This window comes from Mustela lutreola, chromosome 4, assembly GCF_030435805.1.
Source record: "Mustela lutreola isolate mMusLut2 chromosome 4, mMusLut2.pri, whole genome shotgun sequence".
NCBI classification, from domain to species: Eukaryota; Metazoa; Chordata; class Mammalia; order Carnivora; family Mustelidae; genus Mustela; species Mustela lutreola.
In genome coordinates this window covers 1,738,211-1,763,109 of record NC_081293.1, presented here as the reverse complement: position 1 = coordinate 1,763,109, position 24,899 = coordinate 1,738,211, and the positions used below count along the sequence as shown (strand labels likewise).

At 59.3% G+C, this 24,899-nt stretch overlaps 1 protein-coding gene across 1 annotated transcript in view; it reads right to left on the bottom strand.

Moving 5' to 3' along the window:
- The window catches only part of TCERG1L (transcription elongation regulator 1 like), a 170,570-nt gene that overhangs the window by 106,182 nt on the left and 39,489 nt on the right, over positions 1 to 24,899 (bottom strand). The window contains exon 4 of the mRNA XM_059172575.1: positions 21,961 to 22,143. Within this exon, the coding sequence (XP_059028558.1) occupies positions 21,961 to 22,143 (183 nt within the window). The remainder of the gene's footprint in view (positions 1 to 21,960; positions 22,144 to 24,899) is intronic.

Genomic DNA, 24,899 nt, shown 5'->3' with positions numbered 1-24,899 from the left:
CCATAGACGCCACCACGGGGAGAGCGGGAAAGTGTGCAGAGCCGGACATCCGCTCAGAGAAGGCAGAGAAGGCTCTGGAAGGCGCAAACGCACGCCTTAAAACGTCACTAGATTTGGGAAGCGAAGACAAGGGAGTCTCCGTGTGTGGGAGGAAGTGAAACAGGAAGAGAACGAGCGACGAGGAAGGACAACCCGGGAGCGCTCGCGGCTCACGGGCAGGTGCCCCGGGACCGAAGCACACACCAGCCAGGGGTGGGGGTGGGGCTGCCTACAGCACGTGAGCCCGACCACGCTGTGGACGGCATTTTATATTATAACATACAGAAAGTATCGTCATGTATTTCACACCTACTCCGACATATAACATGGAATACGTAATGTGAAAGTGCGTGTGTCATGTCTGCTAAGAGCGTGCACGTGGGTGTGTGTCCGTGTGTATATAGACAGGAGAGAATCTCCCAGAAGTAACGAGCATGAAACACTCGTAGAATGTTCCACAGATGATTTAAAAATGTGCAGCATTAGAAATCTCTGAATGTCAAAGATAAGCAAGATACTATGACTATAGTGTTTTTCCACAAAAAAACACCAACGCAAGCCACCTATGAAGACCCACAGAAGGGAGTGAGTCCTTCTGTGAGTTCGGATTTCAGAAGGTGACAGAGCAGCTCCTTTAAAATTTTGAAGGAACATCCGTTGTCGCAATTATCTTATCACCTGACAACCCACCAACCAAGTGCGAAGACACATGAGAATGTGACCATCGAGGAAACGCAGACGGCTGTCCCTGGTATGGGATGCTCAGATCTGCCCCGGGAGAGGGACGCCATGACCAGGCCGGACGCGGCACCAGGAGCGCTGCACCGGCCATGGGATTCGGGCTCTGCCAGGAGCGGGTGAATCAGAAAGACCGAAGTGGGGGGAGAGAACAGTGCGCAGGGAGAGACGGCCAGGCGGGCGCCCAAGGGAAGGCCTCCCTGACCGCGTGCGACCAAAACAACTTAGACGAGAAGAGGTCCCCGCTGGGCTTGGACACTGAGGCGTCTCGGGGGCGGGTGTTCTCCAGGGAGCGGCATCGAGCTCACTACAATCCTGAAAATGCTTGTTTTACTAATTATGAATGTGAGGCAGCAGGCTCTGGTCGAGGCCCGGAGATGTCGGGGGAGCCCGTGGACGGGATCCAGGATCCACACTCGACAACGGAGAAGCAGAGCTCAGAACTCGGAAGGCTGAGCCGGAGACGGGGGTGTCAATGTCCTCGTGCTACTAAAAAAAAGAGCCGTTTTCGGGAAAAACTCACCTTTTTATGAAAGGAGAATTAGAGATTTGCTTTAAGGTTTATTTAGAGGGGCACCTGGGTGGCTCAGTGGGTTAAGCCGCTGCCTTCGGCTCAGGTCATGATCTCAGGGTCCTGGGATCGAGCCCCGCATTGGGCTCTCTGCTCAGCGGGGAGCCTGCTTCCCCCTCTCTCTCTGCCTGCCTCTGCCTACTTGTGATCTGTCTGTCAAATAAATAAATAAATAAAATCTTTAACAAAAATAAAAGTTTTATGTAGAGAGTCCTTGGTTCGAACTACCTGAAAGGATGGGAGACTCGTTCTGGGGGATGCGCTGAGGGAGGCCACGGCAGCAAGAGCCCCTGGCTTTCTTCCCCCTCGCTGCCCGCGCCCTGTGGGACGTCCACCCTCACCAGCCCCCGGATGGACCGCAGCCCCCACTGGCCGCAGGACAGCAGCACACGTGTGGCCGACGCCTGCCCACCGCTCCAGCCTCACCGTCTCTCCCTCCTCCGAGAACCACAACCTTCCTGTGAAAAATGTGCCCGCTCGGGAGATGCAAGTGGCCAGTCCCCCTTCCTCCCGGGCAGAAGGCTGCCAGCTGATGGGCATGGGATTTTTTTAAAAGATTTTCTTTATTCATATGAGAGCCAGAGAGGGAGTGAGTGAGAGGGAGAGAGCACGAGCCGGGGGGAGCTGTAGAGGGAGAGGGATACACAGGCAGAGCAGGGAGGCCGACGCAGGGCTCCATCCAAGGACCCTGGGATCTGACCTGAGCTGAAGGCAGGCGTTCAACCGACTGAGCCCCCCAGGTGTCCATGGCATGTGATTAACACCGCCCTAGGTCATCCAGCCTTGGGGCAGAGTGACAGCTGTCTAACACCAAGGGACACAGCCAGGAGCAACTGGAGAACTGGCCAGCGGAGCCCGGCCTCCAGCACTGACCGCAGCAGCACGAGCCATGTAAATACTGGGTGCTGCATGCCTCCAGGTTTCAGGCAACGAAAGACCCAGCAGGACATGACCTCCCACACCTGGGGACAGAAAGTACCACCAAAGCAGAAACCTAAGCAGCATAACACGAGTATAAGGACGAGTCAGGATGCAGGCACTGTGCTGCCCCGTGGGACAGGCGCCCCAGCGCGCCACGACCTATAGGACGCAAAGTCACCCTTGGGCCCCGGGGCAGGACTTCCAAGAAAAAGGCCGTAAGTATCAGTTGGCCTGTGCCTGCTTGTGATGAGACACAGGTGAGCAGAGAGGCTGAAGAAACTCAAGTGCTCGGCTTATGAGAACTGAGCGGGGCCGAGACTCTCAAGCTGGAGGCCGTGGCTCATTTCCCAGTAAGTGATTCTCCACAGACAGTTAAGCCAGAGCCAGGGGCAAGGAGGAAGTTCTGGGGAGCCACTGCCAGACCTCAGGGAGGCCGGGCCTGTCTGTGAGCCAGACGGCCAGTCCCATAAGACGGGTGCTGGGCGGGGGGGGGTGCCACTGGTGGAGTATCAAGCTCCTGCTCTTGGCTCAGGTCATGATCTCAGGGTCGCGAGATCGAGCCCCACGTTGGGCTCTGTGCTGGGCGTGCAGCCTGCTGGGGATTCTCTCCCTCTGCCCTCCCCCACTCATGCCCTTTCTCTAAAGGAAAGAAGAGGAGACAAAGCCAAGGAAGGAAGGGAGAAAGGAAGGAAGGAAAGAAAAGAAAAGAAAAGAAAAGAAAAGAAAAGAAAAGAAAAAAGAAAAGAAAAAGTCTTGTAAGACAACTTGCAGGGATAATCCTGTAAAGGCCTAATCCTATAGTCACTGTAACTCTTAGAGATCTGTTGTTGGATCAAATACATAGGAAACCCACACAATTTTTAAGAGCACTGTATCTGTGGAAGAACCATCTGCCTGAACCCAGCCCAAACTGCTGACCTAAAACATTGTGAGTTAAATAAGTGGCCACTCGTTGAAGCCACCACACACTGGGAGGGTTTGCCAGTCAGCAAAAGCTCACATGTCCATCAAGCAGCCACAGACAATAAGCCACAATCTTCATCTGTTGTATGATGTCAATAGACATCGTCTAAAATGGACAGATGAAGAAATAAATACATAAGTGCAAAGTCAGAGTGCAAAACTTACCATCAAAAATGCAAGACAGAAAATGAAAGTAGAAGCCACTGAGAGAAGCCGCTTCTGGAGTGGGGGTGCAAGGTCCCTGGGGCGGGAGACCCTCACTCTTCACCACAGCCTCTGTCCTCACCAGCACAGGTGTGTGAATGAGCATACATGTGTAAAGGTCTGAAGTCAGAGCCATGGGAAACAGGAGCGTCAGACACACCCCACCTGCGAGAGGCATGTGCTCTCCCTGGGGCTCGGGGTCAGTGCGCAGTCCCCTACAAGGTAGCTGTGCAAAGGGGCCACCTCGTGAGGGAGGACACTCTTGGCAGCCTGCAAAGGTCATCTGAAGTGTGGTGGCTGGAGGGACAGCGGAGGAGTCACTACGTGGGGGGACAGGAGATGGCTACCAGGCTCTGGAGCCAACGGCCGCCGACGAGCACACAGTGTTGCCTTTCCCACGAACCCCCGGACTCGGCCTCAAGGATATGAGGCCACGTCTTGGATAGGCTCTGCTCAAGATGACTGTGGGAGGGCTTCTCCAGCTGCTGGCCACAGAGATCACGGCACAGCGTGAAAGTGCTTTCTCTCTGGACAAGTCATTGGTGTGGCCTCGAGAGCACCATGGGCTGCAGGGTCCAGGGTCCCAGCCCAGCTCAGTCCCTGAGTAGACACTCAGGGCCATTCCCCCGGGCAGAGGGGGAATCACAAGAGACCCAGCACATCTCCCTTCTCTCGACCACAGGTGGGATCAGGTGTCTTCCATGCCAAGACACTCTGGCCTTGGGGCAGTGACACAGGGAGCAGAGGTGACCATGGCCACAGAGGAAAGAAGAAGGTCCTACAGGGTCACCCGGGGCACAAAGGGTGAAGAGAAGCCCCAGGCAGGGGCCGCAGGGGTGACGTCCCGACCAGTGAGGTCCTGACCACGCCCAGGTCCCATGGATGCTACGCAGAGGGAGCCTGACTCTGGTCCCTCCTCCGTGTCAGACATGGGGGTCCAGCGGGACCTGGCACCCTCTCCGAGGGTCTCCCGGGCACCCGGTCATGGCACACGGAGCGGGCACCGTGCCTCACCTCGCGCTGGAGGGTGGCGGACCGTGAGGACAGCGTCCGGCACACGACGGCAGCAGGGGCCTATTAATTACAGCATTTAATCCACTGGCAGCCCCACCAGCTTAACCTCTTTGGAATTCCTCTAGTTGGTCTATGATTAATTATTTCTGGAATAACAGCCGGCATCATGGCTTGCTAATAGGCTTAAGATAATAAGTTTGAAAAACGCTGTGAGAGGTTTACACGGCCTCTGGCTTCCAGGGCGCCAACAGTAATTCCGCATGTGAAGCACACCGCCAGCCCTTCCGGAGCCCCGCACCCCCTCCCTGTGCGGGAGCCACCGCCACAGCCACCGCCGCAGCCCTGCGCCCTCCCCAGGGCCTCGGACAGGACACTGGCCTTCTCCAGCCGCCTTCCATGGCAACAGCGCAGACCGGGGTGGGGGCGCTTCCCAGAGCAGCTCCTGTGTCCTTCCTGAGTAACAGTGAGTCAGTACATCCCCCCAGGACCGGGACCACAGTTTGCAGGGGTGAGAGGGACACAGGGGTGGTCATGACCTCGGGGGATGTTTGTGGCTGTCGTCTAGAGGGAGCTGTGTGAGGTGGGGCCTGCGGAAGGCTGGGCTAGAAATCCGGCAGGACATCTGGGGGGCAGATGCCCTCGGGGCTCCCCGTCCAGTGAGGGACCAACACGGCGTGATTCTTGGTGACAGACGGCCCAGCACGGCCGGGGTGCATGGCGCACAGGTGGGGGGTTGCTCAGGAAGGGTTTCTGGAGGTGAGGCCAGCTCAGAGTTCGAGGCTGGGCAAGAGCCTCCAGGAGCACCGTGGGGAGAGGCGAGGGGGTCCTGAGAGACGGAGATGCTGACGCAGATCCTAGAGCACGAGGGTGGGAGACCGGAGGGTGAGGGCATCAGGGGCGGGGCCGGGAGGGCGGGGGCATGGCCGGGAGAGCAGGGGCGGGGCCGGGAGAGGCCCGCCCACCAGGCCAGGGCCTGATGCTGGGCACCGGGGGAGGCAGGCCTGGAAACCACGTGGCCTGGGCGGCCCACTACAGTGTGCAAGTGGCCCTGGAAGTGATGAGCAAGCCAGAGCAGGGAGAGCCAGGGGGTGTTTGGGGACAGAAGGTGTGAAGGAAGAAGGAGTTGGGGGACCATAAACCCCGTCTCCCTCCTCCACCCTGTCCCCGCAGAGCGCTCCTCCACGGGGCCCTCCGTGCCTGAGGAGGCTTTAACTCGGGGCCGCCCCAGGGACGCTGCCCATGTCCCGGCAGTGGCAAGGGGCTTGGCCCAGGGGGAGACTCCGCACTCACCTTCCGTCCCTCAGGCGGGACCACGCGAGGGTGAGACGCCCACCCAGCTGCAGGCCCTCCGTCCCTCCCGGGGCACTGCCGGGACTCGGGGCCGGCAGCCTGGGCTCAGATTGACTCACAAGCGTCCTCCTGAGTTTTCACTCCCACTTCCCGGCGCTCTGGGGCCTTGGCTCAACTGCCGAGAGGTGTGCGGGGAGGCCGACGCGGGTCCGACAACACGTAGCGGGGAGAAGGCCGCGGCACCCTCCGCGGGGTGGCAGCCCTGACCTGAACCCCTCACGACACGGCGCTCGGCCGCCTCCTGTGCAAGCAGCAGCGGCCGCCGGTGCTCCCACCTGCCGTGTGTCAGGCCCCGTGTCCTGTCTGTGAATTCGCTTCTGCCAGTGACTGTAAATCAAGTGTCGGCGCACGAAGCGTTGCGATGCACGAGCTGGGGCGAATCACACCTGCGCCTTCTTGCCCACTATCATCCACGGTGCCGCACACGCATATGGGTCAGGGTCGCTGCTGGGCCCGGCCTGACCACACTGTGCTCTCCCCGCCCTGGGGACGCCCCCCCGGAAGCGGCCATGAGGAGCCACAGGACCCCTGGGGCGCAGAACCCATCCTGGGCAAGGTTCCTTTGTCCCCTGAAGACGGGTGTGACGAAGACGCTGGACGGAGACAGGCGTGAGCACGGGTCCTCTAGGACAAGGACACGCCCCAGAGCCGCCGTCCCAGAGCCGCCAGCCCAGGTCACCTGAGACTGCGTCTCCCCCAGCGCTTCCTCGGCCCAAGTCTGTCCCTTCACCGTCTGCCAGGCTCGCGGACGCGCTTCCATTCCCCGCCCTGCCCCGGGCGCTGAGGTCACCCAGCCGCCTGTGTGGCCAAAATCACACCCACACACCCGTGGGACTCCCAGGTACGGTCACACCCGCCCACACACCCTGCAGCTCACACGCACCGGCACACACACACCCTGGCCCGTGTGAGCAGACATCAGCCTGCGGTGGCCGAGCCAACCAGCAGAACGTGAATTCTGGGCACGAACACCAGGTCTCGGATCCCCGAGCTCTTTCAGGGGAGGGTTAAGAATGTTCGTCGTGGAAGCCCGTGTGTGTGTGGCTTCCCGCGTGAGCGGCTCTGATGGTGGGTCCACAGCTCCGGGAGGCTGGCAGCTCGAACACTCGCCAGAAAGCACCACAGGAAGACGGGCAGATGCGGGGGCCCTGGGGTCCGGAGCCAGGGAGCACCATCTGCGGGAGGAGCCCGTGTGTCAGCGAGGACTGGGGAGGGACCCCTCGCTCCGGGCCCAGGACGTCCTGACTCACCGGGCAGAGACGTGTTCTCACCCGAAACTTCCCGAGAAGGAGTTTGCTTTCCGGGGAACAGCGTGAGGTGGCGAGTGTCCCCACCCCGGCCTCGGCTCATCTCTGGGAGTGTTGGGCCCCGCCACGAGGCCAGGACCTGACACAGACACAGACACAGGACGGACAGCTCTCCGGACTAAAGAAGAGGAAATAAATAAAATACTGACACACGCGACCCTGTTGCCGAGGCAAGGTGCCCACTGCTCTGGGCAACAGCGGAGGGACTTCCGCAGGCTCAGCCGGGGCCGCGCGGTGCCAGCCGAGCCAGAGCGCAGGTCACCTTCCCGTGCTGTCGCTACCAGAAGAGGATTTAGAAAACGCTCTGTAAACATGACAGAAATAACTCAAATAACTTCATGTGCATTTGAGAAAATAACAAGATCACTTTCAAAAGCAGAGATTCACCAGTTACTAAATGTGTCTGAGGACGTCGCGTGATCCCACGGGGTGTGTGTCACTCGGACACCAGAGTCTCCCTGCGGGACGCCCCTCCCCTTGAACCAGGTGACAACTCATGCTGCGTGGGCTGGGGAGGAAGGGCCAGTCAGGACCCCCTCCCGCTGGCACCTGCGAAGAACGGCCCCCAGCGCCAGACGCAGCATCTCCCCCGACCCCGATCCCAGGGCTGCAGAGGCCTGCACTGCCCTCCAGCTCTCTCTCCTGCCCCCCCCATGCCTCTGTCCCCCAGGCCCTCACCTGTACCTCATCCCTCCGTCTCCCAAACCCACAGGCCCCCACCTGTACCCCATGCCTCCATCCCTGCTGCCCAGGAACCCCTTTGCTTGATCCTAGGGCGGAAGCTGGAATGTCACAATGGTGAGGCCAACACAGAAGGGCAGTGAAGGGTCTGAGGCCTGAGACCTCCCCCCGCAGCCCAGGCTCCACCACGAGCAGCCCAGGCCTCTGACGAGATGACGACTACAGTCACGCAGATTGCAGAGCTACCGGGCAAGAGCTCAAAATTACTTGAAAACATTCAAATAGAAAATTACTGAAATTAGCCGACCTGACAGACCGCTCTGGCTCTCTCCCCAGGAGGCGCGCTCGAGTGCTGGGATCTGAAGCGGTTTTCACTCCCACTTTACTCGGGAGCCTGGCGCTGCAGGCTGTGGACCCCCCAGCAAGGTGGCGTGTGGGGGCTGGAAACGAAGTGTGTGCTCTGTAGGTGTTCGTTTTCCCGTAACGGCTTGCTTAGGACAGAATCCCGCCCTGAACAGAGCCGGTGGTGTCAGCCTCAGAGGGTCGAAGCCATCAGCACATCCGCTGTGCACACGGTCGCCCCGAAAGAAACGCCGCGCCCATTAGCAGCCACATCTCTTCTCCCCGACCTCCCCCGCCGCCCTCTACCCTTCGCAGCCTCTAAGGTTCTCCGTTCTGTCTTGGCGGATTTGCTTGTTCTGGACGTTTCGTACAGACGAAAGCGTCCACTGTGGGGTTTCGCGACGGGCTTGGCTCACGGAGCCTCACGTGCCCGAGGTCCCTCCGTGTTGCGGCAGGTGTTAGCACTTCCCGGACAGCCGGTGTGTCCACTCTTCGACTCTCGTCCGTAATGCTGCTACAAGCACTCGCACACACGCTTTTGTGTGGACAGAGGTCTTCCTCTCTTGAGAATATTCTAGAAGGGAAGCCATGGAGCCTGTGGTCTGTCAGAGCAGCCGAGGAGCTGCCAGGCCGTCGTCCCTGTTCTGCACTCACCAGGCCGTGAGGGGCCCAGTCTCTTCCCAGCCCCGCCGGCACGGGTCACCACCCAGCCCTTCCCTTCCGGCCAGCCTGGGGGTGCCAAGGGCCTTCACAGAAGCTGGGATTCCTGCTCCCTGAGGCGTCACAGCACTGGGCATCGTTTCACGTGCTTCTCGGCCGCCGCGCGTCTTCCTGGGAGGAAGGTCTCTTCTGAGGCTCCGCTTATTCACCAGGGTCTTTCCCTCGTAGGCATGTTTTCCGCTGTCCACACGAGTCTTCACCAAACTTGCCAATTCTGCAACACGAGGACGACGGCTACATCCCGTAATCGATGCAGACCTAATGGCTTGTGTGGTAAGTTCAAGCCCCTCGCTGTTCGACCACAAGCTTCGTAACGAAGCCTCCAGATGCCCGCCCGGTGCCTGCCAGGAATGCAGGCACATCCCCAGTGACCAGCAAAGTCCCACAATCGCTCCTGCTGCCTGCCCGTCAGCCCTCGTCCGCGGCACAGCCTCCCTCCTCCACACCATCGACCCTCTTTCTGTAAGGTTCCTGCCACCTGTGTAGATGACCAAGCCACGTACGTCCCCAGTGGAAACGTCAGCACACCGACTCACACTCGCTCGCTGGCCGTCACGGCGGCCGGCAGCACCCGCACTCTCATGCGCGCTGAGGGAAGGTTTAGAGGGGCCCCGTGAGCCATGTCCTCCTGCCCTTCCAAACCAGTCCAGGAACACACGAGCTGTCTGCCGGCTCCGGAGAACCTGGGGACAGCGGACAGTCCTCTGCCCCGGCTCCTGGAATGATCCAGACCCTGGCGTTCACCCCGCAGGGAGAGCTGCCCTGGCAGAAAGCAGCGCGCACCCGCCCAGCAGCCAGCACCGACGCCGCACTCAGACCCGGGTCCAGCGCCGGCACAGCGGCCGGGAGAGATCAGAGCAGCCGGGTTTAGGACGCGCCTGACCACGAGGGTGAGCCGGCTGGAGCGCAGACCCCGCCGAGCCGATGGAAGACGCAGGGAGCGCATCCTGCCTGCACACCCGACAGCAGAGCCCGTGGAGCCCGTGGAGCCCACCCGGCCCCCAAAGGACCCCCGAGAGGTTGCCGCTGAGCACCACCAGCCCCCGCCGTCTGCCTGGGTTTCCTCCAGCGCCTGCGGCGTGTATGAGGGTGAAGTGGAAGGGAAGGGCGGCTGCCGGGCACGGGGTGCAGCTCTGCACACGGGCTGATCCCACAGGCTCACCATTGTTCTACGACAAGAAATGTCTCCACGCTTCACAGAGGCCAAGGGACTATGAGCAACTTTAACTTTCTCACGTTCCACGCTCCTTGATTATTTTCCAAGTGAGCATTAGTCACTTTAATAATTGGGGAAATCTAGGAAAGATGTAGTGAAGAGGAGAACAGCAGCCAAAAAAGATGTCTTTGGTTCACCAACACCTAAACTGGAGGCCACCGTCACCGGGACTGCCACGGTGTGAGGGGACAGCAGATGCCCGCTGTGCCCAGAGCTGTTCTGGCCCTGTGGGTGCCCTTCCTGCTGGAACTGGGGTCGGAGCCGGACCTGGGCAGAGGCGAAGGGGAGGAGGGGCTGCAGGGGGAGGTGCGGACGGGCTGCAGGGGGAGGTGCGGACGGGCTGCAGGGGGAGGTGCGGACGTGTGTGTCTTCGTGGGCTCGACGAGGACAGTGTGCGTCTCGGTGCCCCGACTGCACACGGCAGACTGGCCGGGCGCGCGGCAGGGAACCGTCATCCTACCGCAAAACCTTTCTAGGGCGTGGCTGTGCGGGCACGACCGAAGCGGGAACCCGGGACGACCTTTACCGCGTGAATCGCAAAGGACAAAGGCCAGGGAAGGAGAAATTGGCCCAAAGTGATGCAGGAAAATAAAGAAAACTTCAATAGTCATGTGAGTAGAAAAAATATTATTACTTAAAACTCCTCCAACAGAGAAAAAGCGCAGAGCTGAGCAGACTCCCCTGAGAGTTCCCGCCGTCCTCCAGGAAACAAACCAGTCCTGCCCCAGGAGATTCCTCCAGCGTGAGGAGAGACACCCCGAGGCCAGGGCGTGCCGTCACACAGGGCCCCGCGCTGTCGGTGCGCACGTGGAACCTGCCAGCGGGTGACCCTAAGGCAGCGGCTCAGACGCCGGCCGGGAGCGGCTGGGGGGCGGCAGTGAGAGGAGGGGCCGGTCCACAGGGTCCGGGATTTTGGGGGTGAGGAAGATGTTCTGGAGCTGGAGGTGGTGTTGGTGACCCGGCACTTGGTGGATGGACGTCCAAACAGCGGACGGTTCACTCTGCATTTTGTGGGTTTGAACTCTAAGAACTCCGCACATTAGCCTCCCTCAGGAGCCAAGAGGAAAAGCGTCTGGAAGTTGTCCATGGGAGATGGTGCTGAGCATGGACCAGGGAGGTCTTCGATCTGGCACCACTGGGGTCCAGGGGGCTGGGCCAGCAGGCGCCCCCAGCTGCCGAAGGGGTCCGTGGGGCTGCCCGAGCGTGCAGCGGACCAGGGAGAGACCCCGTGCATGTCTCGCCAGCGCTGACAGCTGCCCTGACCGCAGAGGAGACAGAAAGCTTTCTCGGGCTGGGCTGAGCAGGCAGGGCCGGGTGGGGTCGGACCATGGGGTCAGCCCCTCCCACAGGTGAGGAACCATTCCTCCATCAGAAGCAGTGGGCTCCTCTGGGCCCCCCGGCTCTGCCTGGGGAGGGGCTCTGCCCGCCCAGCTCCCCACGCACGGCTCCGGTTTCGCCCCCGAGGAGAGGGAGGGCATTTGCAACTTGCGCTTGGCCGTCCGGGTCCCCCCAGCCCACATGTAGCACACAGGGTTACAGGGCCGCTTCCCAGCGTGTGGAAGGTCAGTCCTTCTGGACTCTGTTAGGCTGGATGGCACGGGAGCATCACCGATGTCCATGCAGCGGGCAGCACAGAGATGCAACTTATGTACGACACCCGGGGACTGGGAACGACACCCGGGGGCCTGGGAAGGAGCCACGAGCTCGTGCATCTCCCTGAGTGAGGCAGTGCCAGCGTGCACGGCTCAGGGAACTGAGCAGACCGGAGACACTGAGGTCACCTGTAGGAGGAAAAGGGCCCTGAGGACCCGGGCTGTTTCCTCCTTAGGTCGGAAAGGCCATCTTTACAGGAAAATTAGAGGAAAGGCCCACGTTGTGGCGTTGCATGAACAAGGGAGGGGCTATCTCAGGACACGGGATAATTTCAGGAGCCACACTAATGACAGGTAGAGCGTCCGGCCTAGGAAATCCTCTAAGCCACGGCTGTGTGCCCAGGAGCCGTGCTGAGCCCGAGCGGGTGCAGCGCTATGGGCCTGGCCCTGCAGACGGTCCCCACGGGGGGATGAGGCACACTTGTCAACAACCCGCGGCCAGGGGAGGGGCGGGTTGGGCAAGCACAGGATGAGGCTGGCGGCTGAGAGGGGTCACGGCAGGTGCCACGGACAAGGTCAGCGCTCCACCGGACTTCCAGAAATGAGGGTGGGCGTGAACGGAGGGGCAAGGAAAGGTCGCGGAAAGAGACCCCGGGGGAAAGCACAGCAGTTGGGAGTCAGGCACCTGCTCCTTCCGGAGCTCTCGCTCTCTCATGAGGACGGTCCTGCAGCCCATCCCTGGACAGGCCCTGTCACGTGGGCACGCGGTGCTGGGAGAGCCTGGGACCCCCGGCGGCCACCGGCCCCGCACTATCACGCACCTGAAGTCACACGGAGCAGAGAAAGGACAAGGGTCGGGAGGAGGGTCGGGAGGAGGGGTGCGCTCCCGGCAGCGCGAGGGGCTCCTGCGGCAGAACACGTCCCGGCCGAGCCACAGTCCGGGCATGGGGCCGGGCTGCAGAGGCGCAGACTTGCTCTTCCCACTCCCACTCTGGCCTTGCTGGACTCCAGCGAGACGAGCTGATGGGCTGAGCGCTAAGCTCAAGGCCAGGCTGTCACACTGGGCCTCCCCACCACCCCCGCCGGCACCACGTGGGCCCACGTGGCCTTGGGAAGTCACGGTGTCCCGTGCCTCAAGCTCATGACCCACAGTCTACAGGGGTCCCCGACCAACTGGGTGACAAAGCCGACTAGCAGGCTCCTCGTTCCGGATGAAATGTCTGAGGACAGCACAGGTGTGCGGGGCAGCAGCACCTGCAACAGGGCGGGACGGAGAGCGCCACAGACGAAACGGCGGTCGGGTTCGGACTGCTTTTGTGGCCGATAAATACCCACCAGGAACACTTAAAACAGAAACGCTGGCCGCAGGGGAATGCTCCGTGCACGCGGCCGCCCTTCCCTCCACATGGAGAGACGGCCAGCGCGCCCGCGTCGAGAGGACCGCAACCCCGGGAGACGGCCGCGGACGCTATTCGGACCCTGTCTGAGCACAGCTGTCCCGACGCCCCTGCAGGGAAGCAGGAGGAGCAGGGAGCGCACACCTCTGGGGCCGGCTCCACGGCAGCGCCCCGACGGCTCCTCTCGCATGAGGGAGCCACCGGGCGTCTAGCTGCCTTCGTAGGGAAGTGAGCAGTCGGCTCGCTTGCGGGTGTCGAGACAGAGTCAGAGACAGAGACAGAGACAGAGTCAGAGACAGAGACAGAGACAGAGTCAGAGACGGAGACAGAGACAGAGAGAGACAGAGACAGAGACAGAGTCAGAGACAGAGAGAGACAGAGTCAGAGACGGAGACAGAGTCAGAGTCAGAGTCAGAGATGGAGACAGAGTCAGAGTCAGAGACAGAGACAGATTCAGAGACAGAGACAGAGTCAGAGACAGAGACAGAGTCAGAGTCAGAGACAGAGTCAGAGTCAGAGATGGAGACAGACTCAGAGCAGAGACAGAGTCAGAGACAGAGACAGAGACAGAGTCAGAGTCAGAGACAGAGTCAGAGACAGAGACAGAGTCAGAGACAGAGAGTCGGAGACAGAGACAGAGTCAGAGTCAGAGACAGAGACAGAGTCAGAGTCAGAGACAGAGACAGAGTCAGAGTCAGAGACAGAGACAGAGTCAGAGACAGAGACAGAGACAGAGAGTCAGAGATGGAGACAGAGTCAGAGTCAGAGACAGAGACAGAGTCAGAGTCAGAGACAGAGACAGAGTCAGAGACAGAGACAGAGACAGAGTCAGAGCACACCCTCTTCTTCACCGACGCTTATAAACCTTCAACCACAGACACTGCATTTCAACAGCTCCTGTCTTTCTGCTGAATGGCTTCCCCAGCTCCCGTGTCCATTCTTGTGACTGAGGATCGTGCGGAGCGTGCCGAATATCCCACCCCTGCACGGCCCCTAGCTGCGGCATCTCGGGTCAACGTAAACACCCCCACCGGGCCGCTCACGCCTCGGAGAGCGGAGGACGGGCTGAATTCTCCAGCGTGTCGCAGCGTCAGTGTGCTGACAGTCTGCGGGTCCGTGTGAGGACGCGCGGGGTCCCCGAGAATTCCAGGAGGACATGGACAGCAGCCCTCCCCCTTGTGGGATCGCCCACCATCTGCACTGACACACCCTCAGTCCTCTGCATCTTGGCCTGGGTCCCCGACCACCCTGTCGTGGCCCCCAGGTCCAGTGTTGGGGCTTGCCGGTCCACACTGACCGCAAACCTCGGTTTTTCTACCCCATTCTCCCCTCACCTGCCCTTCCTCCCTTCTCGTGTCCATCTCACTCGTGTCCATCTCGCTCGTGTCCATCTCACTCGTGTCCATCTCGTTCCGCACAACCTCGCCCTTCCACCGCCTGCTGCTCCACTGACCCCGGCCCCGAAGGCAGAGGCCGCCAGGCCGGCTCAGGCTCTCGCCCGCCCCTGTGCTCTCTTCCGGTCCCACCCACGGTCTGCCCGGCACCTCCAGAGCCAGGAGAGGGCGTGCACTTTGCAACAGCTGTCCACCTCCGTGCCCAGAGGACTTCCGTCCTCTGCATGCCTCAGTTTCTAGGTTGTGCCAGAAATCTGGCTGTTGGGAAAGCTGTTATTAGGGTTGAATCAGGGGAGGTGCACAGGCCATGCTGTCAGAAATGTGACCTACAAAGAAGAGCATAGGCAGTAAAATGCCGTCTCTCCCTTACTGAATGCTGTTCTCCTGGCGCTTTCCACATCCCTACAAGAAATTAGACCTGCATGCACCTGCATTTTACCCACAATGTTTGTGTGGCCTGGATCTTTTGGTGTCTCACCAAACAGGTCTGTTTGAGACTTCAGACCAAAGCAACTCAGCTCAGAGATCCTCCTGGGTGTGCCCCAGACCAGCTGCCTCCAGCGAGTGCACATTAGGGTCCCTTCCCACGGCCTCGATGCTGGCCACTGGCCACCGGCTGTGGACGCTCTTCCCCCGGTGCTGAAATCCAGCACAGCAGGAGTGAACGGCCCCTGCCCGGGAGGGGTCGGGGTGCTCCGGTCCCAGCGAGCCTCCAAGACAATGCTCAGGCCCGTGGCTACAGCACCCAGGCCTCCTTGGAGATGCATTCCATCAAAGCCACCACGTGGCTCCTGTCTCACTGCTGTGTCTCCGAGCAGCCTGAGCTCCTCACGGCCCTTCCAGGCTCTCCTGTAACGATGGCCCCTAGGAGATCACCAGGTCTGCCGCGGGGGTCGTATAGTGCGCCATGCTGTGTGTGAGCGTGTAAGTGTGCTTTCTGCCCTCCTCTGCTGGGGCTGGCTGCAGACTCTGGATGAAGGCCCTTGGAGCAGGGGAACCCAGCCACAGGGCTGGATGTGGTCAATGTCCCCTCGGTGCCGGTGGCCCCACCTCCAGAGTCCTGATCACTGATTGAGCACAACGGCTCCGTCCCTGAGTGTGACTGGCTGGCAAGAGGTCAGGGCAGAGGGCCGGTGGTGCACTAGAAAAACCTGCCAGGCCCTTGGACAGGGGGCTGGGAACCAGCTGACTCCACCCTTCTGAGCCCCAGCACAGAGGTTAGGGGACCTCCCCAGCCTCCCGCCCTGGCTCCCAGCTTTAAGGAATGGGCTTGGTCGCATGTGGTCCCAGAGCCTTTACAGGGTGAACGTCTAGGGTACTGGGAAGCTCCAATCTTGCAAGAATGCAGCTTTTAGGCGTGACCCATCCTGAGAAGTCCCTTGCCATCAATGCTGAGCGAATATTTCAGGAGCCATTTCTGGTCCCAAACTCCACTGAGAAAGTCTGAGGCAGAAAAAGGTTCCCCGTGCCGCGAGCCTGGGGCCTTGGCCGGGTGTGGTGGGGTGTAGGATGGATGCCTTCGGAACAGCCCATCACCTCTCCTAAACAACACCGCTGCCCCTGGCTGGGCCTCACTCAGCAGAGAGGGGCTGGGAGACAGCTGTGCCCCGTGCACCGGCCTCAGAACTAGACTCGGGATGAGTGAGACCCAGAAAGCCGCCGCTCTCCTGGAGCTAACGTTCAGGATTAGGAGGGCGGAGACACACTAAGCCTGAAACAGACAGTGAGGAGGATTCTGGGCAATGAGCAAGGCTGGAAGTCAGTAAGCCGGCGAGACGGGGTTTACTCCGGAGGCGCTGCAGAACAGGAAGCCTGGGTCTCAGAGCCGAGGCCCGAATGACGGAGGAGTAACCTGCATGTACCGCACTGGGAGGGGAGCTGAAGACAGAAGCAGCTGTCAGTGCAAAGGCCCTGGGGCAAGCAGCAGCTGAAGTGCAGGCTGGGGCACACACTGTGGGTCCCAGGGACTCTGGGTAGAAGCCTGGGCTTTGCTCCCAGCGTCCCGAGACCAGCCCCAGCAGTGACCCACACGCCGCGTGTGGAAGACGGCTTATATGAAAGAGCACGGTGGGAGCAGAGAGACAGCAAGCAGCAGCCAGAGTCTGCCGGTGGTGCTGGCCTGGATGGGGAAGGTGGACCTGGGGGCCGGTGTCAGGAGGGTGAAGCCCGGTGGGCCAAGGCTGGCCCCCTTCGGGCAGACTGAGGCAGGTCCTCAGGAAGAACGGGATTTACCCAGCAGGCGCAGGACAGCCGTTCTCGCGGGCCGAGAACCAATACTCCCTTTAAAGGAAAGTGCCACTGGAGACACGACCATCAGAAAGAGCAGGTGCCCAGCGGGAAACCAAACCCATCAGCGCTCAAGGGAGACACGGGCCTGAGAGCAAAGGCTGGGTGAGTTATCGTCAGCAGAGGGTTTGGGGGACTGGAAAGAAGCCGTCTGGGACACCGGAGAGTCCTGTGCACCCACGCCACCCCTCCCCTGCATACCAGCAGGAGGGAACCACCACGCTTGGCATTTCAGGAAACAGCCCAGACACCCGGCAGTGGCAGAACACGGGACACACTCATGGATTTCCTCTCACAAACGCAGGCTTTACCGAGGGCACGCGATCGCCCTAGAACTCGGAGCCTCTGTGGGACAGTATAAAGAAACAAACAGCGACAAACCGTCACCCTGAGCACAAAAGGCGTCACAGAGAGTGCGTGGATCATGCTACTTACGTAAAATCCGGAGAAGCCTCGCTCACACGGCACATTGTCTGGAGATGATACGTATGTGGTAAGAGTCTTCCAGAACCCAGCGAAGTGGCAGCTCCCACATGTTCCAGAGAGTGAGCACCCCCGGGGGTCGCCAGGAGTCGAGGCTCCCAGGGGCCCGGGGGCGCGGGGACAGCCGCGTACTCGGGCCCAGCGGCTGCGTTCGGGGCTCTACGGTGCTGGCGTTCCCTACAGCGGCGTAAACACACACGTGCTTCCGTGCGTGCGGCGGGTTTCCGACGTTTGTTTTCAAGGAAGCAGTGAATCGCAGCTGGGGGTGCAGGCGGCTCCCGGGGCCGAAGACGGGCAGCCGGGAAGGGAGCCCGCCGGTGGCGAGACGGTCCGAGGGGGCCTTCCTGAGGGGCATGAGCGACAGCAGGTGCGCTCGCTCTCAGGGAGGACTCACCGCGGGAGCCGATCCCCGCGGCCCCTCTGGATCCCCGCTTTGGGGTCTCCATTTGGGGAGACCTGCACCGTCTCTAGGTAGTGAGGCCGACCCGGCGACCGGCAGCTCGGCCCTTCAGGAGCTCATGGTACACAGAGCCCTTCTGTCTGTGTAAACCCAGTACTTCTGGGGAAAGCAGCTCGATCCCCGTGTTAGAGACTCCTGCGCCTCGCGGAAGCCGGACACTTGGGAGCGCCAGCGATTTCCCTGTTAGGAGCATTTTTGTCTCGGAAAATCTCTAAAGTGTGAATATGCCTGATGACACTTTTGGTTACAGCGGAGGAGGAAGTAATTCCTGGATGGAAAGAGAAGAGCCTTCCTCCCCCGCGACCGCTTCCTGCGGCGAGCCCGTGCTGGCAGGTGCAGGTGTCGCTTATGAGGGCAGTCGCGGAGGCCCCCTGGCAGGCCCCGGTGTGGGGGCTTCCCCGGCTTGGGATGGGGCCTGGATGCGTCCTCCCCACAGAAAGGAGAGGAGTCACTTCCCAGCTGTTCGGTGGCAGGACAAAATGCGAAATTTAAACCATTGGATAGTTCTGGAAGCAAAAGAACAGGTGGTAAATGGCTTCCGAGACAGATGGTACTTTTTAATAGTTGTGTTCGACCGCCAGCCGCTCTACGAGCGGCCGTAACGATCACTCATATTTTACCTTTCTCACTTGAATGCTTGCAAAGTGCGGGCCAAGTTTTAAAACGAACGTCCCTCAGTCTTAAAAAAATCAGAATCCCTTCCTGTGTTTCCTCAGCTCCGGGCCGTGCCAGAGCCTGCGGCATGGTGACCCCCAGGGGGCGGGGGACAGAGACGGCAGGCAGGCCGGCAGGTGCGAGCCCCATGGCCCGCAGAGCTGTCCCCCACTGTGCACCACAGGCTCCCCCAAAGCTCCCGTCTCCTCAGAACAGAGAGGAGCTACGATTCCAGATCCGCCTTTCTCCGAACGCTTCCTTCTTCCCCTGGAGCTCTGACATCTAATGGAGCGGCTGCATCAGTGTGCAAGCCCGCGGACGGCGGACAGGAGGACAGAGCGGACAGGAGGACAGGAGGAAATGACTCTCCTGGCGCTCCAGCCGCGGGCACAGGCCCTCAGGGGGTGGCCCTCGCTGCCAGCACAGGGCAGGGACGCAGCATCTCCAGGCCCTGCCCCCGCCCGCCTTCCTTCCCGTCTACGTCACCCCGACTCAGGAGCAGGGACGCGACCAACACTGGCGGAGGCAGAGATGGTGGGAATGACAGACGGGTCGTGCAGGACGGAGACGGGCCTCGGGGAGACGCCGAAGGAAGCAGAGGGAAGCAGCACGGCCTGGGCCTGGAGCGGGCTGGGGGTGGGGACAGGCAGACACGGCCCCACCCCACGGGACCTACAGGCCAGGGAAGGGGACGGACAGAGGCCCGCGGCCTGCGTGGTCCCAGCAAGGACAGCAAGGACCGGCGTCACGTGTGCCCGCAGCGCCCTGGAGGGAAGAGCCCAATTCACGACAGGCGCAGACCAGCTCGTGGGGTTCTTCGGGTACAGGGTCCTATTCGAAAAGTCAAATCAGGCTGAAGGCATGTAATCAAGTGCGAGTCTCCCGGCTGGCCTCCTTACCCGCGGTACGCCTGCCTCCTCCGGGGTCCTTCTGCTGCTGGACCGCGGACGCTCCCCAGCGAGCTGATCCACGCACCGGCACAGCTTTCCACACCTCGCTAAGGGGAGTTCTGGAATCTAAACCGGGGCTTCTGGACAGAAGCACTACTAACATCTTGGGCCACGTGATTCCTCATCGCAGGGGCCGTCCCGGGCACTGTGGGGGTGTGGCTGTCTCCCCAGCCTCTGCCCGCCGGATCCCAATAGGACCCCCCAACTTATGACAACCAAAAAAAATGCCTTCTGCCATCACCAGCCGTCTGCCCTGGGTGAGAAACAGAGTTGCTCCCTGCAGGGTCTCGAAGCTTCACGGGCTCTCAGGACCAAGCAGGGGCATAAATAAATGAGTCTAGTCCTTCACCGAATTTGTGAATTCTCTGAACAAAAACGAGATTATTCACCCATAGATAAATTAAAATTCACATGCTTTTGTAAAATCAATTTCAATATGGAGCACACTTCACAGACGGGTGCGTTTTTCTTGGTCTGTGAAATCGGCTTTGCGGGGACACGGCTCTGTCTCAGCCCCGCCCAGCCCTGCGCCCCATCCGGCCCCCCTCAGGTGCCTGTTTTGCCGGGTAGCAGGAATTCCCCAGCTTCGAGAACACTCATCACCCTCAAAACTCCGGGACCTCAATGAGTCTCATTCTATGGAGCCACTGACCGCGGTTCGCACGAGCTCCGAGGGACAGACCGTCGGCTCAGGCTCCGCCGAGCCGCGGTTCTCAGAAAGTTCTCCAGGAAATTCTGGAAATGGCACATCACGGGCACGGCCAGTCTCACCAGATGTGCTCTGCCGATGTCCAGCGGACACTGCCAGGGGCAGACTGCAAGGTGGCCCAATCTCCCAAAGGACCCACTTAGCAGGGACACTCCGGGTCGGACCACAGACGCTGCTGGTGCCAGACGTGGGCACAGAGCTCGGACGGAGGCTGCCCCCAGGCTGGGTCGTGTGTCTAGACCAGGCACTGCCTCCTCCTTTTTTTCGATTGTCACCAGGTCCCTCTGCTGCAGTGCTCAGTTTTCGAATCAACAGCATAGGGGCCATTCTAGAAGCTGCCCTGGAGTACCCCCTTTCCTTCTTCCCGAGGGCACACTACAGTGGTTAGCTGCAAGACCGGCCACGTTGACACACTCGTCCTCCGACTGAACGCACATCGCAGCAAATTTGATCATAGCACCTTATAAAATGCAAACACAGAGAGACACCTAATTATTATGTCACTTTATAAATCATACGAGGTATGGAAAGTGAAGCCACCCCTGGGGTACACGGGTTTGGGTTCCCTCTAAGATTAATTTTCTCGGAAAACAGTAAGTCAGCCTTAATAAATGCCAATGGACTGATGGATTTTAACGGAAATCTTGACGCAGCTGTAAATTATGTTGCACACGAGAGATTATTCATGTGTTTTATTCATTTCCCCATCACACCCTAAATGCATGTTCACTAACAGCTTGAAATAGAAATAAGATTTTGTTCTTGAGAATACAATGTTCTACCGGCCGACTCATTTATCAAGCCAATAGAGAAATACGGACGCCAAAGACCGCATCTGATTTTCCAGAACAGTGTCAGCAAACCAAAACAGGAAAAGAACAAAACTGTGCTATTCCTCTTTCTCCCATGAACTTGGATGTGTGCGCACGTGTCTCACAATCTGGTGATGCTTCCTGTTACCAATAACCTAGTGACTGAGGACATCAACGGTAACATTAGAATTCTAGCACCTGATTAATACTAGAACCCATGGAACTTCCATTCAGGTCTCTAGCATCACAAGCAAATATAACACTCAAGCAGCAGTTCCAGCTCTCTGGGTCTGAGCACCTACCGAACGCTCATTCCAAGTCCACGTTGCTTTTGCTACACTTAAGGGAAGAACCCAAGCTCACGTTCATGGGTGGCTTGGACACACGGTGTGCGGTCACCATTAACAGACACACACCTACATCTGTGAACATACACACGGACAACAGAGTCGCCACCAGGGCAGGACCGAGGGCTCTCCCTCTCTCTGCTGAGCCCCCAAACACGCATCACGGCACCATTCGGGCTCCAAGGCGTCTGCCAGCCCCACGTCCGTCCTGGAGGCTTCCCAGAAGAGCACACACATGCATTAAGGAAGCCGAGGACCTCTGTGGCCACCCACGCTCCTCACAGTCAGCCACGTGTCTGGGCTTCCCGAGGTCCCTGCCTCATGTTCAGAACGAGCCAACCAGCAAGCCCAGGGGTGGGGTGTGACTTAGTGAGTCCCAGCATTGCACTTTTTTGTGTTTTACTAACTTAGATGCTCAGCCCTTTGCTGGCGTGCTGCCTTTGCTTCCTTCTGAGCTCCACGTAGGGAAACTGCACACCTCTGGGTGTCTTGACTCTCACTGACTACATTATTCCCCCTAAACACTTAGCAAAGGGAAGCCTCGCTTCTCTGAATAGAAACTTCCAACTTGGTCTCACGGCAGGAAATAGCCAGTCTGACATAGCAAGACCTTCCTCAGTGGGGTTGAGGAGCGTGAAGAGGGGCAGAACCTGGGTGACCCCGCCCCCGGCATGTCCTCCCCAGAGAGCCCCTCGGCATGTGAATCCAGGCACAAAGCCAGAGGCAGGCTGGCTCCTGCCTTGTCCCCCACACGGTGAGCTCTGAACCAGCTCCAGGCTTTGACTTTGAGAGCCCACGCTCTGTGCTTACCGGAGAAGGGGGTGGTCCTCAGGGGTATCTTGATGGGCGCCAAGGTCAGGAAGTGGCAGGGCTGCACGCTGGAGGGGGATGGGCCCCCAAGTCCCTCTGGGTCCACAGACACCATGGCAGCCGTGGCGGTGATGGCAATGCCGGGGGCGCTGCCGACAGGCTTCAGGCTGTTGTGACAACCACCTGCAGAAGAGGGACAGGGAGGTCAGCCCGGGGTCACCCGGGGAGGTGCCATCCACGACGTAGCATATCCTCACCCAGAAAACAAGGGCAGCGCTGACCCATTTCTTGGAAACCCATGCTGTGTGCCAATACCCCAGAAATACCAGGCTGAGTTCTCAATCTGTCCAGACGCTATTGTGCAGAGCACATGCACACCGCTGTGACGTTCGGTGAGTCACAAGGCTTAGTTAGCGGGGGACATGCGTGCCTTACCCCCGGCGGCGGGGGACACGTGGTATCTGTGTAACCAGGGATGGTGGTGACAAGCACACCGTGTCTCGGGGCAGCGAAGGGAGGGGGAGAGCAAGACAGGACACAGACGGGCGGGAGATGGGCTCGAGGAGAAGGCGGCCAGGGTCGGGGGGATAGCCCGGGTCGGGGTAGGGGGTTCTCCAGAGCCCAGGAGACTCCGCTGATCCTTGACGATGCGGCTGCCACATGCCCGGTCCCTGCAGGGAGAACCTCGGCGTCGCATCAGCCTGGGCAGCCCCTTGTGAGGAGCCGGGCCCCAAGCCTGCAGTTCGGCTGGTCTTTCCTGGCAGAACTGGAAACACTTGAAACTTTGCTTCTGTCTCTGCCTTTTCTGTGAAGTTGTGATTTAAAAGGACTCTTTGGTCCCTAAATAATTGTAGTTTCTAAGAAATAGTCTGTAACTACCAGCTTACACAGATGGTGCAAGGTCTGGAAAGCAATCTGGAAATGTGTCTTAAAAATGTTAATATAGGGGCGCCTAGGTGGCTTGGTGGGTTAAAGCCTCTGCCTTCGGCTCAGGCCTTGGTCCCTGGGTCCTGGGATCGAGCCCCGCATCGGGCTCTCTGCTCAGCGGGGAGTGTGCTTCCTCCTCTCTCTCTGCCTGCTTCTCTGCCTACCTGTGATCTTCGTCTGTCAAATAAATAAAATCTTTAAAAAAAAATGTTAATATAGTTTACAACTTTCGATCTAATGTATCCCTTCCTAGAATTCGCCCACATGCCCAATGCCTTCAGATAAAGGTTTGTGGCGAGAGACTGGAAAAAGCAGCAAAGGGCAGATACTTGTACTAACAGTGGTCCAGCCAGCGAGACGCTGAGCAGCCAGTAGAACCGCACAAGGAAGAACACCCAGTGCCACAGGGGACAGCTCACGGTGCGTTCAGAAAACAAAGCAACTTACAAAATCATTTCTATTTCTACACCACATAGCCATTCAGTCAACAATGCTTTATTGGGTTGACTAGGTGTCCACCATGTTCCAGCTGAGGGACAGAGCCGTGACCCGAGCGGAGGGAAGGCCTTCCTCCAGGGACCACACCTCCCAAGGGAGGGAAGACACATGGCATATACTTCCCTCGTTTATTTGTTTTGTGTTCTAGGTTGATGGGCACAACGCAGAAAAGTAAAGCAAGGAAGAAAAAGGACTGGGAATTGGTCGGTGGGCTTCATCTTTACATGGGGTTGTCAGGAAGGTCTGCCCTGGGAAGAGCGGTGACCGCTGACAGCCTGCAGGAGGCGAGAGTGAAGAGCTGGCCGGGGAGGGGTGGCGAAGTGCAAAGGGTCTGGGGCAGGCGCCAGCCCGGTGTGTTCCGGAAGCTGCAAGGCGGTCAGGGAGGCGGAGTGGAGGGCAGGGGAAGGGGCGGAGTGCGTGTGGGGAAGGGGGCGACTGACCTTGCAGGCACGCAGAGGCCTGCAGCCGCCAGGAGGGGGTGGCGTGCAGGGGCGGGGAAGCTCTGCCGTCATCTCAAGTCGCACCCTGCCTGCTTTGCTGGCGACAGACAGGAAGGGGGCAGCTGGGTCGTGGCTACGCCCAGCCAGATCCTGTCCGTCTGCCTTTGCTTGTCCTTCCACAGTATTCAAATTCCCTTCGATGGGCATATACAAATTTAAAAAATGTAACTTAAGCTTTATAGAGTCAGTTCTTGCGTACAGAAAAGTGGAGCAGAAAGTGCAGAGAGTTGGCACGTACGCCACCCCCCACCCGGCCCCCACCATGCTTACAGCCCCCATCAGTGCCAGCCAGTACCTGTTCCGACTGATGACCCCAAACTGATACACTGTTGCTAACTGACGCCCCGGCAGACAGCAATGTTTGTGGTTGTGTTGCGCATTTCTGATCTTTGCCAAAGCCAGACGGTCATGCGTTCCCATCACAGAGCAGAACACAGAAGAGCACCGCTGTCCTAAAATCCCGTGTCCTGCCTGGTCATCCCCCGCCCCCACAGCCGCACCCCACAACCACAGACCTTTTTATTGTCTCTACAGTTTGCCCTTTCCAGGATGTCGTATAATTGGAATCCGACATCCATTAAGTAGACTTTCCAGACTGGCTTCTTCCACTCAGCAATGTGTGACCGAAGTCTCTGTCTTTTCATGGCCAGAGAAGTCCTTTCCTTTTATCACCGAGTAGAATTCCGTCCTCTGGAGAGGCCCCCGTTCACTTACGCACTCAGCTACCGCGGGACATCCTGCTTGCTTCCAAGTTTTTGCAATTATGAATAAAACAGCTATAAACATGTGTGTGCATGTTTTTGTTTGGACGCAAGCTCTCTATTTGGGTAAATACTGAGGAATGTGCCTGCTGGATCATATGGCGAGACAACGTTCAGCTTTGTAAGAAAGCGCCAGACTGTCTCTCCAAGCGGCTGTACCATGTTGTACCCCCGGCAGCGGAACGCGTGCTCGTGACGCCCCTCGTCCTCGCCAGCCTTTGGGGTCAGTGTTCGGAGTCTGACCGTTCTGACA